At 40.1% G+C, this 18444-nt stretch overlaps 1 protein-coding gene across 1 annotated transcript in view; it reads left to right on the forward strand.

Moving 5' to 3' along the window:
- The window catches only part of STXBP3 (syntaxin binding protein 3), a 28345-nt gene that overhangs the window by 2964 nt on the left and 6937 nt on the right, over positions 1–18444 (forward strand). Inside the window, exons 2-14 of the mRNA XM_072128625.1 lie at positions 280–329; positions 4153–4234; positions 4982–5058; positions 6979–7057; positions 9048–9148; positions 9227–9375; positions 9687–9777; positions 10618–10742; positions 12265–12369; positions 14250–14307; positions 15309–15374; positions 16993–17073; positions 17913–18051. Of these exons, the coding sequence (XP_071984726.1) occupies positions 280–329; positions 4153–4234; positions 4982–5058; positions 6979–7057; positions 9048–9148; positions 9227–9375; positions 9687–9777; positions 10618–10742; positions 12265–12369; positions 14250–14307; positions 15309–15374; positions 16993–17073; positions 17913–18051 (1203 nt within the window). The remainder of the gene's footprint in view (positions 1–279; positions 330–4152; positions 4235–4981; positions 5059–6978; positions 7058–9047; positions 9149–9226; positions 9376–9686; positions 9778–10617; positions 10743–12264; positions 12370–14249; positions 14308–15308; positions 15375–16992; positions 17074–17912; positions 18052–18444) is intronic.

Raw genomic sequence — 18444 nt, forward strand, 5'->3', positions numbered from 1 at the left:
CTACTCCACGCCCCAGTAGCCGCATAAGTAAATTTGCATAAAAGTCTAATAAAAGTTAACAAAAAAGTGTGGGGACGTGAGGATTAGCCCTTAAAAGGGCTATCCTCACGTCCCATTGATCCACCTACCACCCAATCTACCTTTATAGGTAGATTTGTGGTGGTAGGTGCCCTTTAAGTAAAATGTTTTTACTTGTAATGCAGTGGGGAAATGACCGAAGTTATGGGGAAATTTTGCACAGACACAATTTTCTAATATCCATTTTTTTTCGTTTGTTAGAGATCAAAACAGAAATTCTTGATGACTGTAGGAAGGAGGGTGAATGGAAGGTAAGTACATTTTATGTAAGACCATTTAAACAAATAGTAACTAGAAAACTTTATAACAGCAACAATTAAATGGTAATTATTTGCCAACTATATCTAGTGTCTATGTCTTGTCATGAACATATGGGGGGGTGCTTGGAGGAAATGGATAGTAACTATTTGTTTTTGTACTTTGGTGTCAGTGTTATTGACACATAAGTAGGACACCGGATGAACAAGGTAAAGAATGAGAAAGATGAGAAGGACTCTACCCACAGTTTTATTCTGTTTAACTGTGTGAAATGTAATCTCCCTGATATGTGCCCTAATATTACTGTGAAATTAGAGGTGTGCTGTATGCTATTTGGAAAACCCTATTTCTGATCATCCAAATTTGTAAACTAATTTTAAGTACAATGTGTCATGGGAAAGTAATCTCGAAATCCCCTGGATATCTTTTAATGTTCCAAAGCTATAACCACTTCTAGTGACAAAGGGAAGATTGGAAAAATAAGTCCTGAGGGGTAAATAATGCCCTAATCCCTAAATTGTTTCTTTCCATGGCTGCAATGTTAAAATATCAGTTTGTGAAATCATATTGATGATGTACAGTAGTTGGTTGCATTGCCCTGCCTCCTTGTTCCTGATTGACAGGTCTCACTATGCTGCTATGTGAAAGATTGAGCGCTCTGTTACATCATTGGCCATTTCATGTCATGTGACCAGGGTGATGTCATCTAGGGTCCTATTAGATTTGCACAGTCTATGCCAGGAATGTTTCTAATCACATGAAATCAAAGCATGGGAGGCAAGTCCGTGGAGGCATGCTATGATCATGCCATGATACAGCCATGTAATCGGATACATACCTGGGGTAGATGTTGCAAACATAACTGGGCAAAGGATACTATGGATGCTATGAGAACCTGTCACTAGTTGAAAATGTGGTGAAAGGTTTCCTTTAAACGTTTTTATAGTGGTCACAGTCCAAGATGTCCACAAGAACCAGTAGTTGCTTTAGTGCACCAAATCTTCCTGACAGGTTTCCCTTTATACTTGCCAAGCACTGCCAGCACTTGTGCCTAAGTGTGGCACATGCACAGTAAAGCTGTGGTCTATTTTGTACACTAATATGCTCAGTCTGTGGAACGAAACCCATTTTCTCTTCACATCCCACAAAAATAGACAGGGAGACCTTACATTATATTTCTGTCCAGTGCACTGTGGTCGGTCCGTGGGACCTGACCAGCACACAGGTTCAATACCAGGAACGGATCGCATTCGTGTGCAGGGGGTGGAGGGGGGCAATTTGTGTTTTTATTGGACATAAATTATATATGGTGATTTGGGTTGCTAAACCACTGGTCCACTGTTCCCAATGGCACTAACAGGTTCCCTTTATATCTGCCTATACTGCAATTGATGTTGGCAGGTTCTACACCTCTGTGTCTCTGAGCGCCATGACGTAGATCAAGATGGTGATGGGAAACGCTTTCATTTTGTATGTATTCTTTACATATGAAATGTTAAAATGTAAACGCATTATAAATAATGGCCTATATGTCTGTATAGTTTGTGACAGGACCAGGGAAAAAGTGTTAAATGATGTGTACGTTTCCCCTAGGTGTCTGTCCTATACTTTCTAGGAAGCCAAAACCTGGTCTGGAAGACCTGGCTGCTGCAGTTTGGAGTGTTGGGCTTGGTCCCTGCTCCGCTCAGCCACTCCAGGTGATTGGGTCTCATCACAAGCAGCTCTGAGATGTTGCTTTAAAAGTCAAAAGCTCTCTCTCTCTGCTCCTGGGAAAACCTTATGGGAGTTGCCAATTACTGAATGCTGTGATTGAGAAGCTGTACAGTAGGTACAGTTTCCTGGCAGTGAGGAAACTACTTTATTGTATAGTTAGTGGCCAGATGGCCTAGGGCAGTGATGGCGAACCTTTTAGAGCCTCTGTGCCCAAACTTCAACCAAAAGCCACTTATTTATAGCAAAGTGCCAGCGCAGTAATTTATTTCTCCTTGTTCTTTGACAACTTTCAATCGTTCAGCCTTCCAAGGACACCAACACAGTTGAAAGGAGGAGGGCAAATACACCTATCATTGTAGGAAGATTCTTTGAGTCCTGTCTGGTGACCTTCATGCTGGGGTGATGGCCCGGGTGCCCATAGAGAGGGCTCCGAGTGCCGCCTCTGGCATTAGTGCCATAGGTTCGCCACCACTGGCCTAGGATTTTATTTCTGCATTGTTTTGTTTTGCCATTTTAAAGAGGCTAATAAAACTGTGTGCGGCCAAATATGGACACATCAGTATTTTCTGATCTTTTTAAACTTTTTTTGTGTGTTTGGAAATCTGCATGATTGACCTACTGATCATAGTTGAAATTTGCTCCATGTCTGTTTAGATTTTTCTGCATCCACTGTTAAATGTTGTCCTTTTCTGCAAGAAGCAGAAGTTTTGCACTGTTAAAGAGAACCCGTCACCAGCACTCACCCCCACACAGTACCTTTTAGTATTTATAAATGTTCCTCTGATGCATCTATCCATGGAATTAGAGCCAGGATTCTTCTAAAGAAAAAAGACTTTTATTGATGTCCTCTGTTCCAGTCGAGGAGGCAGAGCTGCAGTATTACAGTCAAGCTACCCCCCTCCCCATCCTCATTAACACTGCTAACTCGGCAGAAAGGCAGAAGGGAATTCCTGTGGGTGAGACGAGGGGCAAGGTTAATTTTTTTTTTTTTATTACACAGCCAGTGTCTCTCTCAGCCTCTATCTTTTTGAGGGAGTGGTTAAAAGGGTTGCCCACTTTTAAATAAATCTTTCTATTAGACATGTCTCTGCATGTATATGTACCTGTACATTTGCCTTCTTTGAGAGCTTCATCCTTATCCTCATCCTGTTATCACCATAATGCCCCCTGCATATATACACAACTTCCTGTCCTAATGGCGTCACAGACTGTGGCTTGTTCTCTCATAGTCCATCTAAGTGACAGACACAGGGAGGGGGGAGAGTCATAACTCTCCTGCTTCAGCCCCTCCTATTCATCAGTGCTCAGACAGGTAAACAAAGATCCACAGAGTTTGCACACAGCAATAAAGTAAGAAGTAGGAGTCATGAATCACTTGATGAACATTCAGGGAATGCACCAAAGGCACATGAGCAACTTATGTGAAACAGTGGCCATCCCCTTTAATGATGAGTCATACATAGCCATTGTGTCTTTCTCTCATCTGCTCCCCTCTCTCTCGAATTCTTTACGTGCAACAGTGTCCACCTCAGTGAAGAGGGCGGGGTAGCTTGACTGTATACTGTTTGCAGCCTGTTTTGGTCAAGTGGAGATGAGACCGACTTGGTCTTAGTGCAGTGAGACACGTTGTGTTATAGCCACAATTTGTATGAGTAGCTCACAGCCTCATATACAGTTGTGTGCACATAGCTTAATAGTGTTTTTTCTTTGTGTGTTCGTTTTTTTTTTTTTTTTTTTTTTTTGGTGTAGCTTAACAAAACTTTCCAGGGTAAATGCAGTTGCCTAATGGGATCACCCATATTGTATTAACCTTGATTAACTTTGCCCTTTCTGCCTATTCATGCCCCTGGCTCTGACGGGCAGAAGGAGAAAGTTTGCCCGTTTAAGGTTTAACCGTATTGGGGTATTTTACCCACACTAGGAAACTATTTTTTATTTTTTGATTTAAAGGGTGAAAAAAAAATTATGGACAAATAAAAAATATTTTTCGATCTATTCCTAGTTTTGGCTTAAATAATGCACAGAGAATCTGAACATGTAAATGCAGCCATATGAATTATTAAACAGATTAATAAATTCTAACATTCCATGTTAACTTTTCAGATTCTGCTCCTAGACCAGTTTACTACCAAGCTGCTTACATCATGTTGCAAAATGACAGATCTTCTCCAAGAGGGTATTACAGGTAAAATCAGGAGGAAAAGAAATATGACAGTTGTTGTGAGATTATTTTTTATCCTTGATTATTTTAAATATATAAATAATCTTTATATAGTGCCATCAAATTCCGTAGCTGTTACAAATTATGGGGGAAATATACAAATATAATATTACAATACAGAGTACAAACATTCATATGGATCAATATGAGTGAGGGCCATGTCCGCAGGAACTTAGTCTAAGGATGAAGGGGTTGACACAAGAGGTAAAGAGCTTGTCCATATATACCAGATATGAGTTCTGTGTAGAATTGCTGTGCTTTATTGTAGTGTAGGATGGGTGTAGTAGTGTAGAATAGGTGTAGTAAAAGTGTTGATAGAAACCGCAAACACAACACACATACTGTTTATCCCCGGCAGTGCTCCACAATCGGGACTTGTGGATGACGTCATCTCACAGGTCCTGGAAGTCAGTAGCAATATATTTGGGGTGGGAGCTGGCACACAAGTATTACTAGAGAAAGTAGGGCTGCGCTAGTCCCTGGATACAGCTCTCAGGAGTAACCTGTGATCCAGCTCTCTTTTTTCAACTAAGTTTACATTTTAATGAATTTGGTACAGGCCTGTGTAACCAGACACACACAAGTCTTTCCTAGTGTGTCCATAATTCATATAGTGCAGACTGTGACATATCATGCAGCATCTGTAGCATGTAGTTTGTTGGAGGTTAATTAATCTTGTGTCTCATAGTTACTCTTAATTTTTTTATCTAGTTGTGGAAGACATCTATAAGGAAAGACAACCGGTTGCTGATTTAAAAGCTATATATTTCATATCACCAATTGAAAAGGTTTGTATTGATTTATATTATTCTTTGATGGCTTGAATGTATGTCAAGTAACTTGCATGGCTTAAAGGGGTTGCTTGGAATGACACTATGGCCCTATGTGGTGTAAAAATATTAACTCCTTGCTGCCGATGGACTTTTTTGGATTTTTGTTTCCATTTTTTTTATTCCCCTCCTTCATAAATCCAACTTTTAATTTTTTTTTTTTTTTTACAGAGCTGTGTACAGAGCTTTTTGAGGGCTTGTTTTCTGCGTAACAAATTGTTCTTCTTAGTGTTGGTATTTAACTTTTTTTGCTGTGCAATGGAAATCTTACATCAGGAATTCACTAACTGAAGTATTTCTGATGGCAGATTTCTGCTTGTGTTCTAAGCCCAATAGTGGGCTAATTTTTTGCCCTATCTAAATAAATTAAAACTCTACAGGTGGTCCCAGGGTTACGTAAAACACAGGTTGTATGGTTTGTTCTTAAGTTGCATTTGTATGCAAGTCGGAACTGTATATTTTATAATTGTTACCCCAGCCAAAATTTTTTTTGGTCTCTGTGACAATTGGATTTTAAAAATGTTGAATTGTCATAAGGACCCGGATTAACAATAAAGCTCATTTGCAGACACCTTTTATAACTCCTAGAGCTGATCATTATAGCCCAGAGCTAAATGAATTACCAACATCCATAGGTCCGTAACTAGGGGTTGTGTGAAAGTCGGGTGTTCTTAAGTAGGGGACCGCCTGTATCTTTCTTTTATGTCATTTATAAAATGCCACCTCCCTGCACATCACCGCAGGGCTCTTTGGCTCACTCTACACCTATGCCCACACCTGTGTGATAAGTGCAATCTCATCTGGAGCATAACCTCCAGAGAAGCCGGTGGTTATGGCGCATGTGTGTGCACGGGCTAAAGAACTCTGCAGGGAAGTGCAGGGAGGCGTGGAGAACCCTTACCTCCTGGCGCTCAGTCAGGCTACTCCATGCCCCAGTTGGCCTCTGAAGTTCATTTACATAAGTTTTTATTTAGTTACATAGGGCACAATGATTACATAAAGACAGTGGGGCTTATTTACTAAGGGTCACATATCGCACTTTCATCAGACTGTTCGTGTTTGTGGCGCAGCTGCGCTGGCTTTCATGCGACAGAAATTAGGGAGTGCCGTCGGACGATTCGGACTGAGCGCGGGATTTAACTTTTAAGTTGTGTCGCAAGACAATGCACTTACATGCACCAGGAAGAAGGTGAACTACGGCGGACCTGAGCGGGAAAGCAACACATGCAGGATATCAGCCGCACAATCTTAGTGGATCCCGGCAGAGTGCATTATCATCAGACAATGCACTTTTCTGAACTCCACGGGACTGGGTAAGTAAATGTGCTCAAGTGTATGATTTAGACACAAGCAGAAATCCACCACCTCTAATGTTCAGTTAGTGGATTCCTGATGGTAGATATTATTTAGCCATAGGGGGTCTGTTTGTTTCTAAGATACTGCAATACAACATTATAACAATATATGGTGGATATGCTGAAGATCCGTTACAGTGCACCACTGGAATTTAGAATTAAATATAGTTTGTTGTTATTAGCAGTAGGTTTCTAATTAATTTAAATAAATGACTTTCTTAACAATGGATTAAAAAAAATAGAAATGCCACTAAGTAATTTTTTTTTCCAGTTGTTTAATACATGTACAGAATGATGTCTTGTTAATGTTCAAGGCAGCGCTTTGTGCTTGTCTGCTGTCTATTTCTTACTTTTGTTCAGGCTCTGCTGTATTATGAGTCTTTTGTTACATGTTATGAGCAATTTTTAAAAATAATTGATTTAGTTGTTGTCATTGTTAATATTAATGTTATTTTTTATTGTTAAACATATTATTGTTATGATTATCTAACTCCCTTTATCTGTCCTGTCGGGTACATTTCAGTCTGTAGACCATGTTGTGAAGGATTTTGAGTCCAAATCTTCCTGCAAGTATAAAGCTGCCTACATCTACTTCAGTGATGGTAAGAATAGCACTGTATCTGATGGTTGATATGAAGTATACAACTATCAGTATGTTTACACCATTATTATTATTATTTACTTACAGTATGTTTACTCTTTTTTATTGTTTCTTTTTTATTATTATTATTAAGTATTAACTTTCAGTTTGTTTACTCCGTTATTAACCACTTGAAGGGTTAACTAACTGACACCCTTCTTTTAGCTAAAAATTGTTTCGCGCACATCCCCATCAATCAATTTTATCTTATATTACCTGGAATCAGAAAGGTGTGTCCTGCTCAGCCGGCCCCTCCCATCTACTCCACCCCATGCCTTATGCCTCCTTACTATTCATCAGTTCATGTCAAGTGACCAGGTAGATGTCATGTACCATTTACATTTGCAAAATTTCCAATGTATGTATCTGATGACATGAAATCACAGCAGCCTCCATGGATGTCTTTTCCTCTCCATCCTCCATGGAGGCTGCTGGGATTTCATGTCATTAGATACATACAGTAGAGTAGGGATACAGTTTTCTAAAGTTAGAAAGCTAAAGGACCTGAGATGATGTCACATGACATGAATGTAAGTAACATAAGGCAGAGCTGTCATTGAAAATAATGGGGTGTGGTTCACTGGCCGCTCAGGAGAAAGAAGAGTCAAAGCCAGAAGACATGAGTTAGAAAAGCCAATTTGCATATAAAAAATGTCTGTAATTAAGGTACAATAAATTACATAATGTTTAAGAAAATCTACCATCTAAATCAAACATGAATAAACCAGGGACACTTACTCATCGATCCAAGTACCCTGACTGTGGTAATCTTCTTATTTGTTTTCCATCACCTCCTTTCTTCTAAAATAAAATTGTAAAATTATACTAATAAGGATGAAGGGGCTGTAGCTTCTAAGGCTGTTACACTGTGCATGAGCACTCCCCTACCATCGTATATGACAGCAGGTAGAGGTAGGGGGAAGTGCTGAGGGTGCATGGGGGAGAAGGGAGCCGTGCTCCTGCACACTGTAGCAGCCTCTGGTAACGCTCCCAAGAACCCTTCTGGCTCATTAGCATAATTGTAAATGTTTATTTTAGAACGAAGGATGCCATTGGTATCAAATATTATAAGATTACCACAGTCACAGTGCCTCTATGAGTAAGGCTCATCAACTTTGATTTTGATGGTAGATTTCCTTTGTGTGTACAGTGAGGGCCCTGTAGATGAGCCGCTTCATGCATGGCAGCCATGACTGGTGATGGCATGAGCCATTGCTTCAACTCATTGCAAATGTTGCATTTTAGTGGTTTGGCGCCTTGGAGCCAACATTTTGCCTCCATTTGTCACCCTCTCAATGTAATTAGATGGGGTGGGGCTTAAGGAATCCACATAGATTGATTAAATTTGATTACTGCCGGTTTGATATATAGCATTTTGGGTGCAGTTGGTGCATAATAGTTTCATCCTTTGCATCTGCAGTGCAAATCTGTGACAATTGGTAAAGATAATGTGCATGTCACTGACTTTGAGAATATGCAGAATTTTGTGAAACCTTTACCAAGTATTTCTGAAACCGTGGTTTGGACTTTTGAAGCCCTACCCACCTTTCCTGTACTGCAGAATCCACAGTTACACTCCTCAAAATCTGATAAGTGACATCTGCATCTAACAGATTGTGCAATGTATTCTCCAATGATTTTACTGTAAGCATTAAAAGGTAAAAGATCTAGGAGGGTTTTGTACAAGTATGATTATGCTGCAGATTTCAGGTTGTTATATTAACATGCATAGATTTTTCCTACTATGTGTGAAAGGTGCTCAAAAATCCCATCCATTTGTATTGTACCTTTCACTCATAAAATGACAGTGCAAAATCCGAGTTTTCAGCACAATCTTTTGAGCACCCATGTGTTCATTATGTGACCAATTTGTATCAGTTGTTTTCAATGCATTTCATCTGTCCTGTTAGACTGTATTATATTCTTATCTCTAGTTACAAACTTTCTTTCAGCGTGTCCAGACAGCCTTTTCAACAAGCTAAAGGCATGCCAGCCCAAAACAATCAAAAGATGCAAAGAGATCAATATTTCATTTTACCCAAAAGAGTCTCAGGTAATTCCTGACCTAAGTCTTCTCAATACATACACACTTCTGTTTATAATACATTGATTTTCCTTGTCATTTTTATAGGTGTTTCTATTGAATGTCCCCAATGCTTTTCACATGCTATACAGTCCGGATAAGTCTGTGGATAAAGAAGCTGCAATGCAATCTATCGCTCAGCAGATAGTAACACTCTGTGCAACTCTGGACGAGAACCCTGGGGTCCGCTACAAGAGGTACCTTCCAAAAATCCTTCTTCCTGATGCTAATTTTAAAATATTGATCATGAAGGTGGTTCTTGCAGGGTGAGGCTCATCTGTCGTATTCAGGGTTTGTTGACCCCTTCGATTTTTCTAAATTCAGGAAACTCGGCTGCATGATTTGTTGCATTAGGGACTCTGTTCACGCTTTCCAGTGTAAAAAAAAAAAAAAAAAAAGAATCTGATAATCAGAATCTGAATATTGAGCCTGCTGTATTTGGTGCTGTTACCAGTCTGAAATGTTATTTAAATTGTTATTGATTTATCGTAATGTTACTTCTGTTTAGAGAACCCCTGGATAACGCTGAAGACCTGGCCAGCCTGGTGGAAGAAAAACTTGTTCAGTATTACAAAACAGATGAAAAAAATCAATGTAAGGTAATATAAATAACACGTTTTGTCCAGATACTATGCTCCTGAAGAAACGATGCAGACAGGATGCATAGATCCTGCTATGGCTAACACAAGCTTGGAAGATCAGTGCATGGGATTCATCAGAGAGACGACCAATATCATGCAGTGTTTACTCATGCTGATCTTGGGCAAAATACATTGCATACGATTATCCTGGAGTGCTGCTTTAAGAAAATTCTCTGGTTAAATGTTATCTTTGACCATTGCCATTCTTATTGATATTTAGTAGCAGATGTGATGATTAAGTAAGATCCTGGTAGACTTGTACCTTGATGTAGCCTGTTGGAATTCAGAAGAGTTTAAAGAGGGCCTGTCACCTATAAAAACGGCACCTAGTGCTAAAACAGACGCAGCAGTGTTACACTGCTAGCGTTATCGGAACCCTCCGATAAAGCTAACAAACACTGACGCACTGTACAGTAGAAAAGACGCTGCCTCCTCCCCAGATGATAAACCAGGGACCCTTGCACATAGATCCAGGCACTGTGACTGTACTGTACTGTAATCATATTATATTTGTTATCCATGGCTTTTTTTTATAAAATTGAGGTTCATTAGCATAATTTTAAAAGTTGAGTTTAGAAGGAAGGAGTCCATGGATAACAAATTTAAGAAGATTACCTACAGTGCCTGGATCTACGAGTAAGTGTCCCTAGTTTATCATGCTTGATTTTGATCTTTACAGCACTTTATATAGCATTTTAATCTAGTTATGTATTTCTATTACATCACAGAACTTAATTTTAATTATAAAGCAAAAATTGTGTATTGATAACTCCTCCACATTGTACTTCTTTTCTGCAGGAGAAGTCTCAGTCCCAGTTACTTATACTTGACCGAGGGTTTGATCCAGTGTCTACAGTGCTGCATGAACTGACTTTTCAAGCGATGGTATATGATGTTTTACCTATTGAGGATGATGTTTACAAGTAGGTGCTTTACATCCATTCATCTTTCAAAGGATCACTTAGAAATAAGTAATAAAACTTACAAATATGTACAACAGTGTAAATTTTCTCCAAGATCCTCATAGTTCCTGATTGCTATCAAGTCACTATGCAGCAAATGTATAAGCAGATCAAATCTTACTACGATACCGGGAGAATTTTTCAATTGATAATTCATTTGTATGAAACAGGAGAAAGAAACATTTGTCTTTAATCAGTCTAATAATCTGACACCTTCTCTTCTGTGCATTGTGTACTATGTTCTTTACTTTTTAGCAGTCATTTCATTATCATCACATCCATGTGGCTTCTGTGGATCATATGTATAAGTCTTGTTAAGGGAATCTGGCCCCGGGAGCCATATTTTTGGCTCCCCCATGTCCCCACAGAGAATAGTGTATACATTGCCAAAGAATCTTTGTAGTAAAAATGGCATTTACCAAATGCTAGAGTGGCTAGAATGGAGCGGTTTCCCTTGGACATGCGCAGATGATTACGGAGATCGGTCTCTGCATACATCTGCACATGTCCTGCTGCAGATACAGACAGATGCTGACTCTGCAGGTGTGAGAATTGCCGGACACTATCAATGAGATGGAAGGCGGGCATTTTATGATGTCCACAGGGGTGGAGCTATGCGGGAGATTTTTTTTAATTTGAAAAGGGCGCGTGACTGAGCGATTTCCTAGCCACTCCCAGGGGACAAAGGTCTCTGCATACAGTACAGGTAAAGTTTGATCTAGGCAATCTTTTTTTTAGGGAAATGCTATTTTTACTACAAAAACTCTTTGGCAACGTATACACTATTCTCTGTGGGGACATGGTGCAGTCACAGACGTTGGCTGTTCCTTACAGCAGCAGCGTAAGAACCTGAAACAGCCGGCCGCACAAGTGTAGTATATAATGTGCATGCACGAGAAGTGCCAAGAGCCGGGTGCTCCCACCTGCTCCCTTGGCCTGCTAGCCAGAGCCCTTCTGTCTCATTAGCATAATTTAAAAATAGCCAGAAGGGTACTGGGGGAGTTGTTACCCTATCTCCTCCATGCTATGGATTCCTAAGCTGTTGCTTAGGAGCACATCTAAACCTTCCCGCTGCTCCCTTGGCACTCCACCCACCCCTCCCCCCGTCTGCTGTTATCTCACACAGTTGGAGGGGGAAGTGCTTCTCCATAGTGTAACACCCTGTGAAGCTATAGCACAGAGAAACTCTGGTTATGCCCCTTGTTAGCATAATTTTTAATGTTGATTTTAGAAGGAAGGAGGCCAGGGATAACAAATATAAGATGATGTGTCCCTGGTTTATCATGATGGATTTTGATGGTATTTCTTTATTGATGGATATTTGATGGATTTCTTTAAGTCAACTAAAATAAGGTGTCAGCTGCCAGTATATTTATTTTGTTTGCTGTGGACCATGCAGGAGCTTTGGGAGCAAATAGTGGTCTCCAAATGTTTGCTTAGAAAAGATAGATCATTCAAATGATTTACATTATGTTTTTGATAGGTACAAACCAGACGGCTCTGCATCAAAAGAGAAGGAAGGTCGCTTAGATGAATCTGATGAAGTATGGGTGAAAATCCGTCACAGACACATTGCTGTCGTCTTAGAGTATGTATGATGATATAACTAGTGTCCCTACATAAAGGTGGAATAGAACCTGCTCTACTGCTGCAATAAATGAGTGATTTATATGTTGTAAAATATGCATTGACTTGTATTATGTTAAAGTACAACTGTAAAGTATAAAAACTTTTGCCTCTGCAAAACTCTGCACTCAGCCGAAATAAGCAATTCTTTAATTTACTCTAATTCCCTATCTGCAGGTGTTTAGCAGCTAGCAGAGGTTTTACCTTATCCCCCCAGCCTATTCGCCCTTTGTCATGCTTTCTGGTAACCATGAAAAACAGCACAGGATTGCTAGGGAAGAGAGGAGGCTTGTTGGTAGGGGGAGTAATAGAGGAGTGTAAGAAAATAGGACCTGCAGTCATGTCACAAGCATGCAACTCATCACATGCTTCAGGTCGTCCCATTAGTTTTTATTAGTAACTTTAAAGCTACGCTTTAAATCTATGTTTTTTGTCTGCATTCATGGGTCCAGCATCAATGCGTTACTTTGTTAACTTTTTTTCTTGATCCTAGAATAGGGAATGGCAATTTATTTCCAAGAAGTGAATTCTATGTAGGGAGTCCGCCTCTTTGTATTTTAGGTTTTCACAAAGCCAAATGACATTATCCTGATGTACAGATTTAAAGAGTAACAGTCATTTCGAAAATCTTTTGATATGTTGTAGGGCAGGTAATTTTAAGCCTTTTTGCAAATGGATTAGTTACCTGAATCTTGCTCCTTCCTCTTGTATTCTGCAGCCTTCCTCCTGTTGTTAGTGACTTCTTAGATGGCTGTTGCTAGGCGCATCCCATCTTCACTGAGGAGCTGACTACAAAGGGAGACACACACCCTTCTTTCTCCCTGTTATCAGCTGATTCTCCTCCAAGCTCAGTGCTCCCGCACTCTGCCATGTGCTGCCAGGAACACTAACGAATGTAGTAACAAAACAACTACATTCTTATCTCTCCCTCAGCTCTCCCTATACTTGTATATAAACAAATAATCCACACAGACACGAGATGCAGCCCCCCCCCCCCCATCACCTCACACTCCACAGCAGGAAGTGGCAGGAGAGACTCTCCAAGTCTTCAAGCTGTTCCCTCATGTGCTGTGCTGAAGTTTTAGATAGATAGATGGATAGATAGATGGATGGATAGATGGATAGATAGATACATAGGTAGGTGTATAGATAGGTAGGTACATAGATAAATGATAGTTAGATATGAAATAGATTGATAGATGGATAAATAGATATGAGATAGATAAATAGGAGATACTTAGATAGATATGAGATAGGATATACATAGATAGATAGGAGTTAGATATGAGAGATGGATAGCTATGGTGTCACTGGTCAGCAGCATGCACTTGTGAGGAGGTGACAGGAGGCAGGCTCCGCCCCTCCATCTGGCTGATTGTAGTTTTTTTGAGAGCTGGAAACCCTGCTTTCTATTGGCCAAAAAAGGTACTTAATGAGGACCGGGAGGCAAAATACTTTGAGGAATGATTCCCAGGGACACCTGCAGCAGAATTAATTTTTTTAGGGTTTTTTTTGGCTCAGAATGACTGTTACACTTTAAGTCTTTAGAAGCACCACTATTGTTTCATCTGCATTTGACCACACTGGGGCAGATTTATGATGCTGTCTGAAAGTCAGAATATTTCTAGTTGCCCATGGCAACCAATCCCAGCTTCTCTTTAAACTATTCATGAGCACTGGTAAAATAAAAGCTGAGCTGTGATTGGTTGCTGTGGGCAACTAGAAATATTCTGACTTTCAGACAGCTTCATAAAGCCACTGAGTGAACCCACAATACAGCTGAGGTAGGTGGGGGCATGTCTTATGCTATAAATTCCAATATCTTGTATGCTTGTTTTCTAGAGAAATTCCTAAACTCGTTAAAGAAATTTCTTCAAGTAAAAAAGAATCGGAGGGAAAGGTAAGATTCATGTTCAGAGTGTGTGCAGAATTGTATTTACATTAGATCTGTAGATGATTCTAATGTATCTCTTAACAGTGCAGTGTCATAACTATACATGTTGTTCTGCTCACACTGTTATATTACCATTATTAGTATGGGCTGTGTGGCTGCTGTAAGATGTTTACCATCTGTAATCTTTGCAGCATATACTGTTTCCAGCCATATCTTAGGTTATCACTGGTATTTGACATATTTGTGCCAAGCTTATACGGCTACATTCACATCATATTTTATGTATAAGTCAGGGAAGCTCCCCGCATACTCTGACCAACTCCATGGACAAATACTGGAGGCATATATTTACTGGCATACATTGCATACTGTGGAAAACGACCATTGGAGCCTATGGGGAAAGGATACAAAATATTGCACCCCTACCTATCCTCTGCTGTACATATATGTCACTCAGTAGTTCTTCAGTGACATCACTAAAAAAACCACCCTGAACATGGACAGCTGACATATCCCGACATGAGGAGTAACACACCAGAGAGCTGCCATGTAATCTGATGTGCCAATGAGTTTGTCTAGTTGTTTGCATGATGGAATCCATACCACTTTATGCTGAAAAGCAGATTGGACGCTAAAGAGAGTGTCGCCCCTTCATCCTCACTCCTATTCTTTCATAGGACTATGATTTTATTCTGTAATGTCGTATTTTATTTGTATACGTCCCCCCATAATCTGTAAATTGCTATGGAATATGATGATGCTATGTAAATAGATTATTATTATTACTATAGAGAGAGATGGTGATAAGAGCCAAAGTAAGGGGACAATGAAACACTGTAGGCTGATGAGGTATATTACAAAGTTTCTCTTGTATTACTCTTGTATTGCTTTTGTATTACTAATTTATACAAAGTTTGGGGAAAAATCTTGTGACCATTTAAGCTTTTGTAATGTATTTTTTTAATGATAATTACTTATGTGATTTTTACTTTTCTCTCCATATACAGTTGAGTATTAGCAGCTTATCCAACTTTATGAAGAAAATGCCCCATATTAGAAAACAAATGAGCAAGGTAAGAATTAGTATTAGTTGTATTAAAGGGAACCTGTCACTACTTCTTTCACAAATTCACATAGTGGACAGGTTCCAATAGAGCCTGTTAAACATAATACAGCCAGATCCAGCAGCGGGGCATGGCCTCCTTGGCCGAGTCCAGTGATCCCTCTCATCCTAACTCCATTGCACTCCACCACATCCTCTAAACGAGGCCAGCCAGAAGATGGTGTGGAGTGTAAGGGAGTGAGGACGGGAGGGGCCGCTGGACTCTGCATGGGAGGCCACGCCCCTCCAACTTGCTGCTGGATCTGGCTGTATGCCTGGTAAGAGCATAACATTAATTTTATGGGGTTGTGCGAAAAAAAATTGGGGGGGGGGGGGTTAAAGGATACCATTGTGTTAATAAGGCTCTATGGGAACCTATCACTTGCTCAATTTATGAAAAAGGTGGTGACAAGTTCCCTTTAAATCTTTAAAACTTAAATCCCTATGAATCTTTAAAGTCACTGGACTTTCAGAAGAGATGACGCTACTATTACCATTTCAGGGTTTTAATAGCTAATTGGTTTATCTATAGTCCTGCTTTAGGAATGTATGTAAGATAGGCCCTTATTGCCTTAGTAAAAAAGTATAGGTGGTGGCAGTCCAATTTTGCAGAGGAACCGTGCTGTAATGCTAGAGTAGAATTTAGTATAAATACAGCATCTTGGTTGGTTGGGTGTGGTTTTATGTGGTCAATTTTGAGGCTTTCTAGTTTGGGTGCACCCGTGACTTGACACAAGTACCTTTTGGACGTACACACTGCTGATTACTATTCATGGCCAGGACGGTGCCCCCCTGTGCTTGGGGAGGGGGGCGGGGATGGAGCTCTATGTGATCACCTACCCCTGGTCCCTGCCCTCTATCATTCACAGTACCGACCACTAGAGGTCAATGGTGGCACAGTTTCTCGTTATTGGACGTTGAAATCTCAAAACTCTAGAGTCTCAAATAGGCCTATTAATCCAGATCAGTGGTATGTCCTAGCCATATGCCTGTGCCTAGTGTGTAACCGTGAGATTAGACTCACGATTGGAATAAGGAGATCACATACTCCCTTTTGGTATTAGGCATCAATACCTATAACACTAATGTAATACTGGAGCTTTTAGTAAGCCTAGTGCCTTACGATCTACAGAGAGATACCCTAAATGTAGTTGTTGCTGATAGGAGCGACCCTATACATTGCCGGTGTTATTCAGAACTAGTCTAACTGGATGTGTATTAGTATAACCCTTAGATTGGCAAAAAGACAAACAGACTGTGACTTTAAAAACGGAGATCACATTAGCCCTTTTTCCCCTGGCATGTTTTGTCACTACATGTGTGTGGACGGATTCCCAAATTATTTAAGACCTCTGTTAGTGATGTCACTCTAATGGCTAGATCATGTTAGTGATATGGTCTAGCCATTAAACAGGACTCTTAAATTACAAGTAGAAAAAAATTAACACCAATCTAAAAAGCTCATGCAGTTCTGATTCTTAAAACAGTATTGTAAGCTGAAGATTGGATTACTATAGAATTATCAAGTGTCGTAGTGTTGGTTTCACAAATGGTAGTTATTATGGTTAATTCTTCTTTTTTTATTTTAGCAAGCGTTACATCTCGGTCTTGCAGAGGATTGTATGCAGAAATTTAAAGGGAACCTGGAGAGGCTTTGCAAAGTTGAACAAGTAAGTAAAACTTCAGCGCATGTGCGGCTGGACATCTTATTTTTATACCTTAACTGCCTAGTAAAATATACTGTACATTCAGTGGAAATGGCAGAAGCACCATAATTGTAGTATTCAGCTGATGTTAACCCCTTACTACACCAGGGAGTAGCAGTACGTCCTGGAACTGCCACAGGTCTATGAAACCCGCATTCATTGCTTGCTCTGAAGGTGGGCGTTAACTATTTAAGTGCTGCCGATGCGAGAGCAGCGCCATCTTGGGCCGAATAGGCAGGCATATGATGTCAGTAGCCTGCCCCAATCCCTTGCAGTGTCACATGATTGTCTTACCTAGCTTGTCTTACCTTACCTAACTGATGCTCGTATAAGGATGTCGCATGGATCACATTCCCATAGACTTTTATAGGAGGGGAGAGCCGCAAGCACAACCAAGAATAGGACCTGCTCTTAAGGTTTTTTTTTTCTTAGGGATACTGGACTCCTACACAGGGCTGAGATATTCACGTGTGTGTATGAGCCCATATAAATACATGAGGATGTGAGCAGGCTGCAAAAACGACGGCTAGCACACATGTGAAAAATACTTTTGTGTGCATGAGGACAAAAACTGATGCAGAGAGAGGGGTGGGATGAAGTTAATGGAATTGGAGGCGCTGACGATTATGGTTCCTAGTCCAGGCAGAAGAGTATGACCTCTTCAATAGAACTGATTTACAACCTGACTGCTGCTGTTTAACCAATTGGAAATATTTCTGAGCAGAGTTGAAAAGATTGTTTCTATGTGGTCTACATTTTGCATCGTTTTGTATCCTGTAACTGATTTGTAACTCTATTTTTAGGATCTTGCATTGGGTACGGATGCAGAGGGGCAGAAGGTGAAGGAACATATGCGGGTATTGCTGCCAGTATTGCTCAATAAAGACTTGGATAATTATGATAAAATCCGAGCTATTCTACTTTACATCTTTGTGGAAAATGGTGAGATGCTACAATAATGGATTTGCTCTGTAAAAGCGGCCAAACATTTCATCTGACATTCATGGCGTATGCAAGTATGCTTGGCTGTTCTCAGAGCTCCCATAGAAGTACATGCACAGTCTCCTCTCCATTGCCTACAGCCACAGCACCTTTCAAAACCAAGCTATTTTACATCTTTCATTGTACAATCCAAGTGACCTTTGTAGGTTTTATTATGTTTTAGTACATTTGAACAAGAAATTGCATACGTTGTTGTACAGAGCTGTGTTAGAAGTTTTACCCAGGATAATGTATATGGAAGAGCTAAGCTTTTTCAGAGATGATGATGATGTGCCATCATGTGAATGTTTTATTGCTGTTGTGAAGGAAACCGCAACGTTTCGGACCCCTGAA

This window comes from Engystomops pustulosus, chromosome 10, assembly GCF_040894005.1.
Source record: "Engystomops pustulosus chromosome 10, aEngPut4.maternal, whole genome shotgun sequence".
NCBI classification, from domain to species: domain Eukaryota; kingdom Metazoa; phylum Chordata; class Amphibia; order Anura; family Leptodactylidae; genus Engystomops; species Engystomops pustulosus.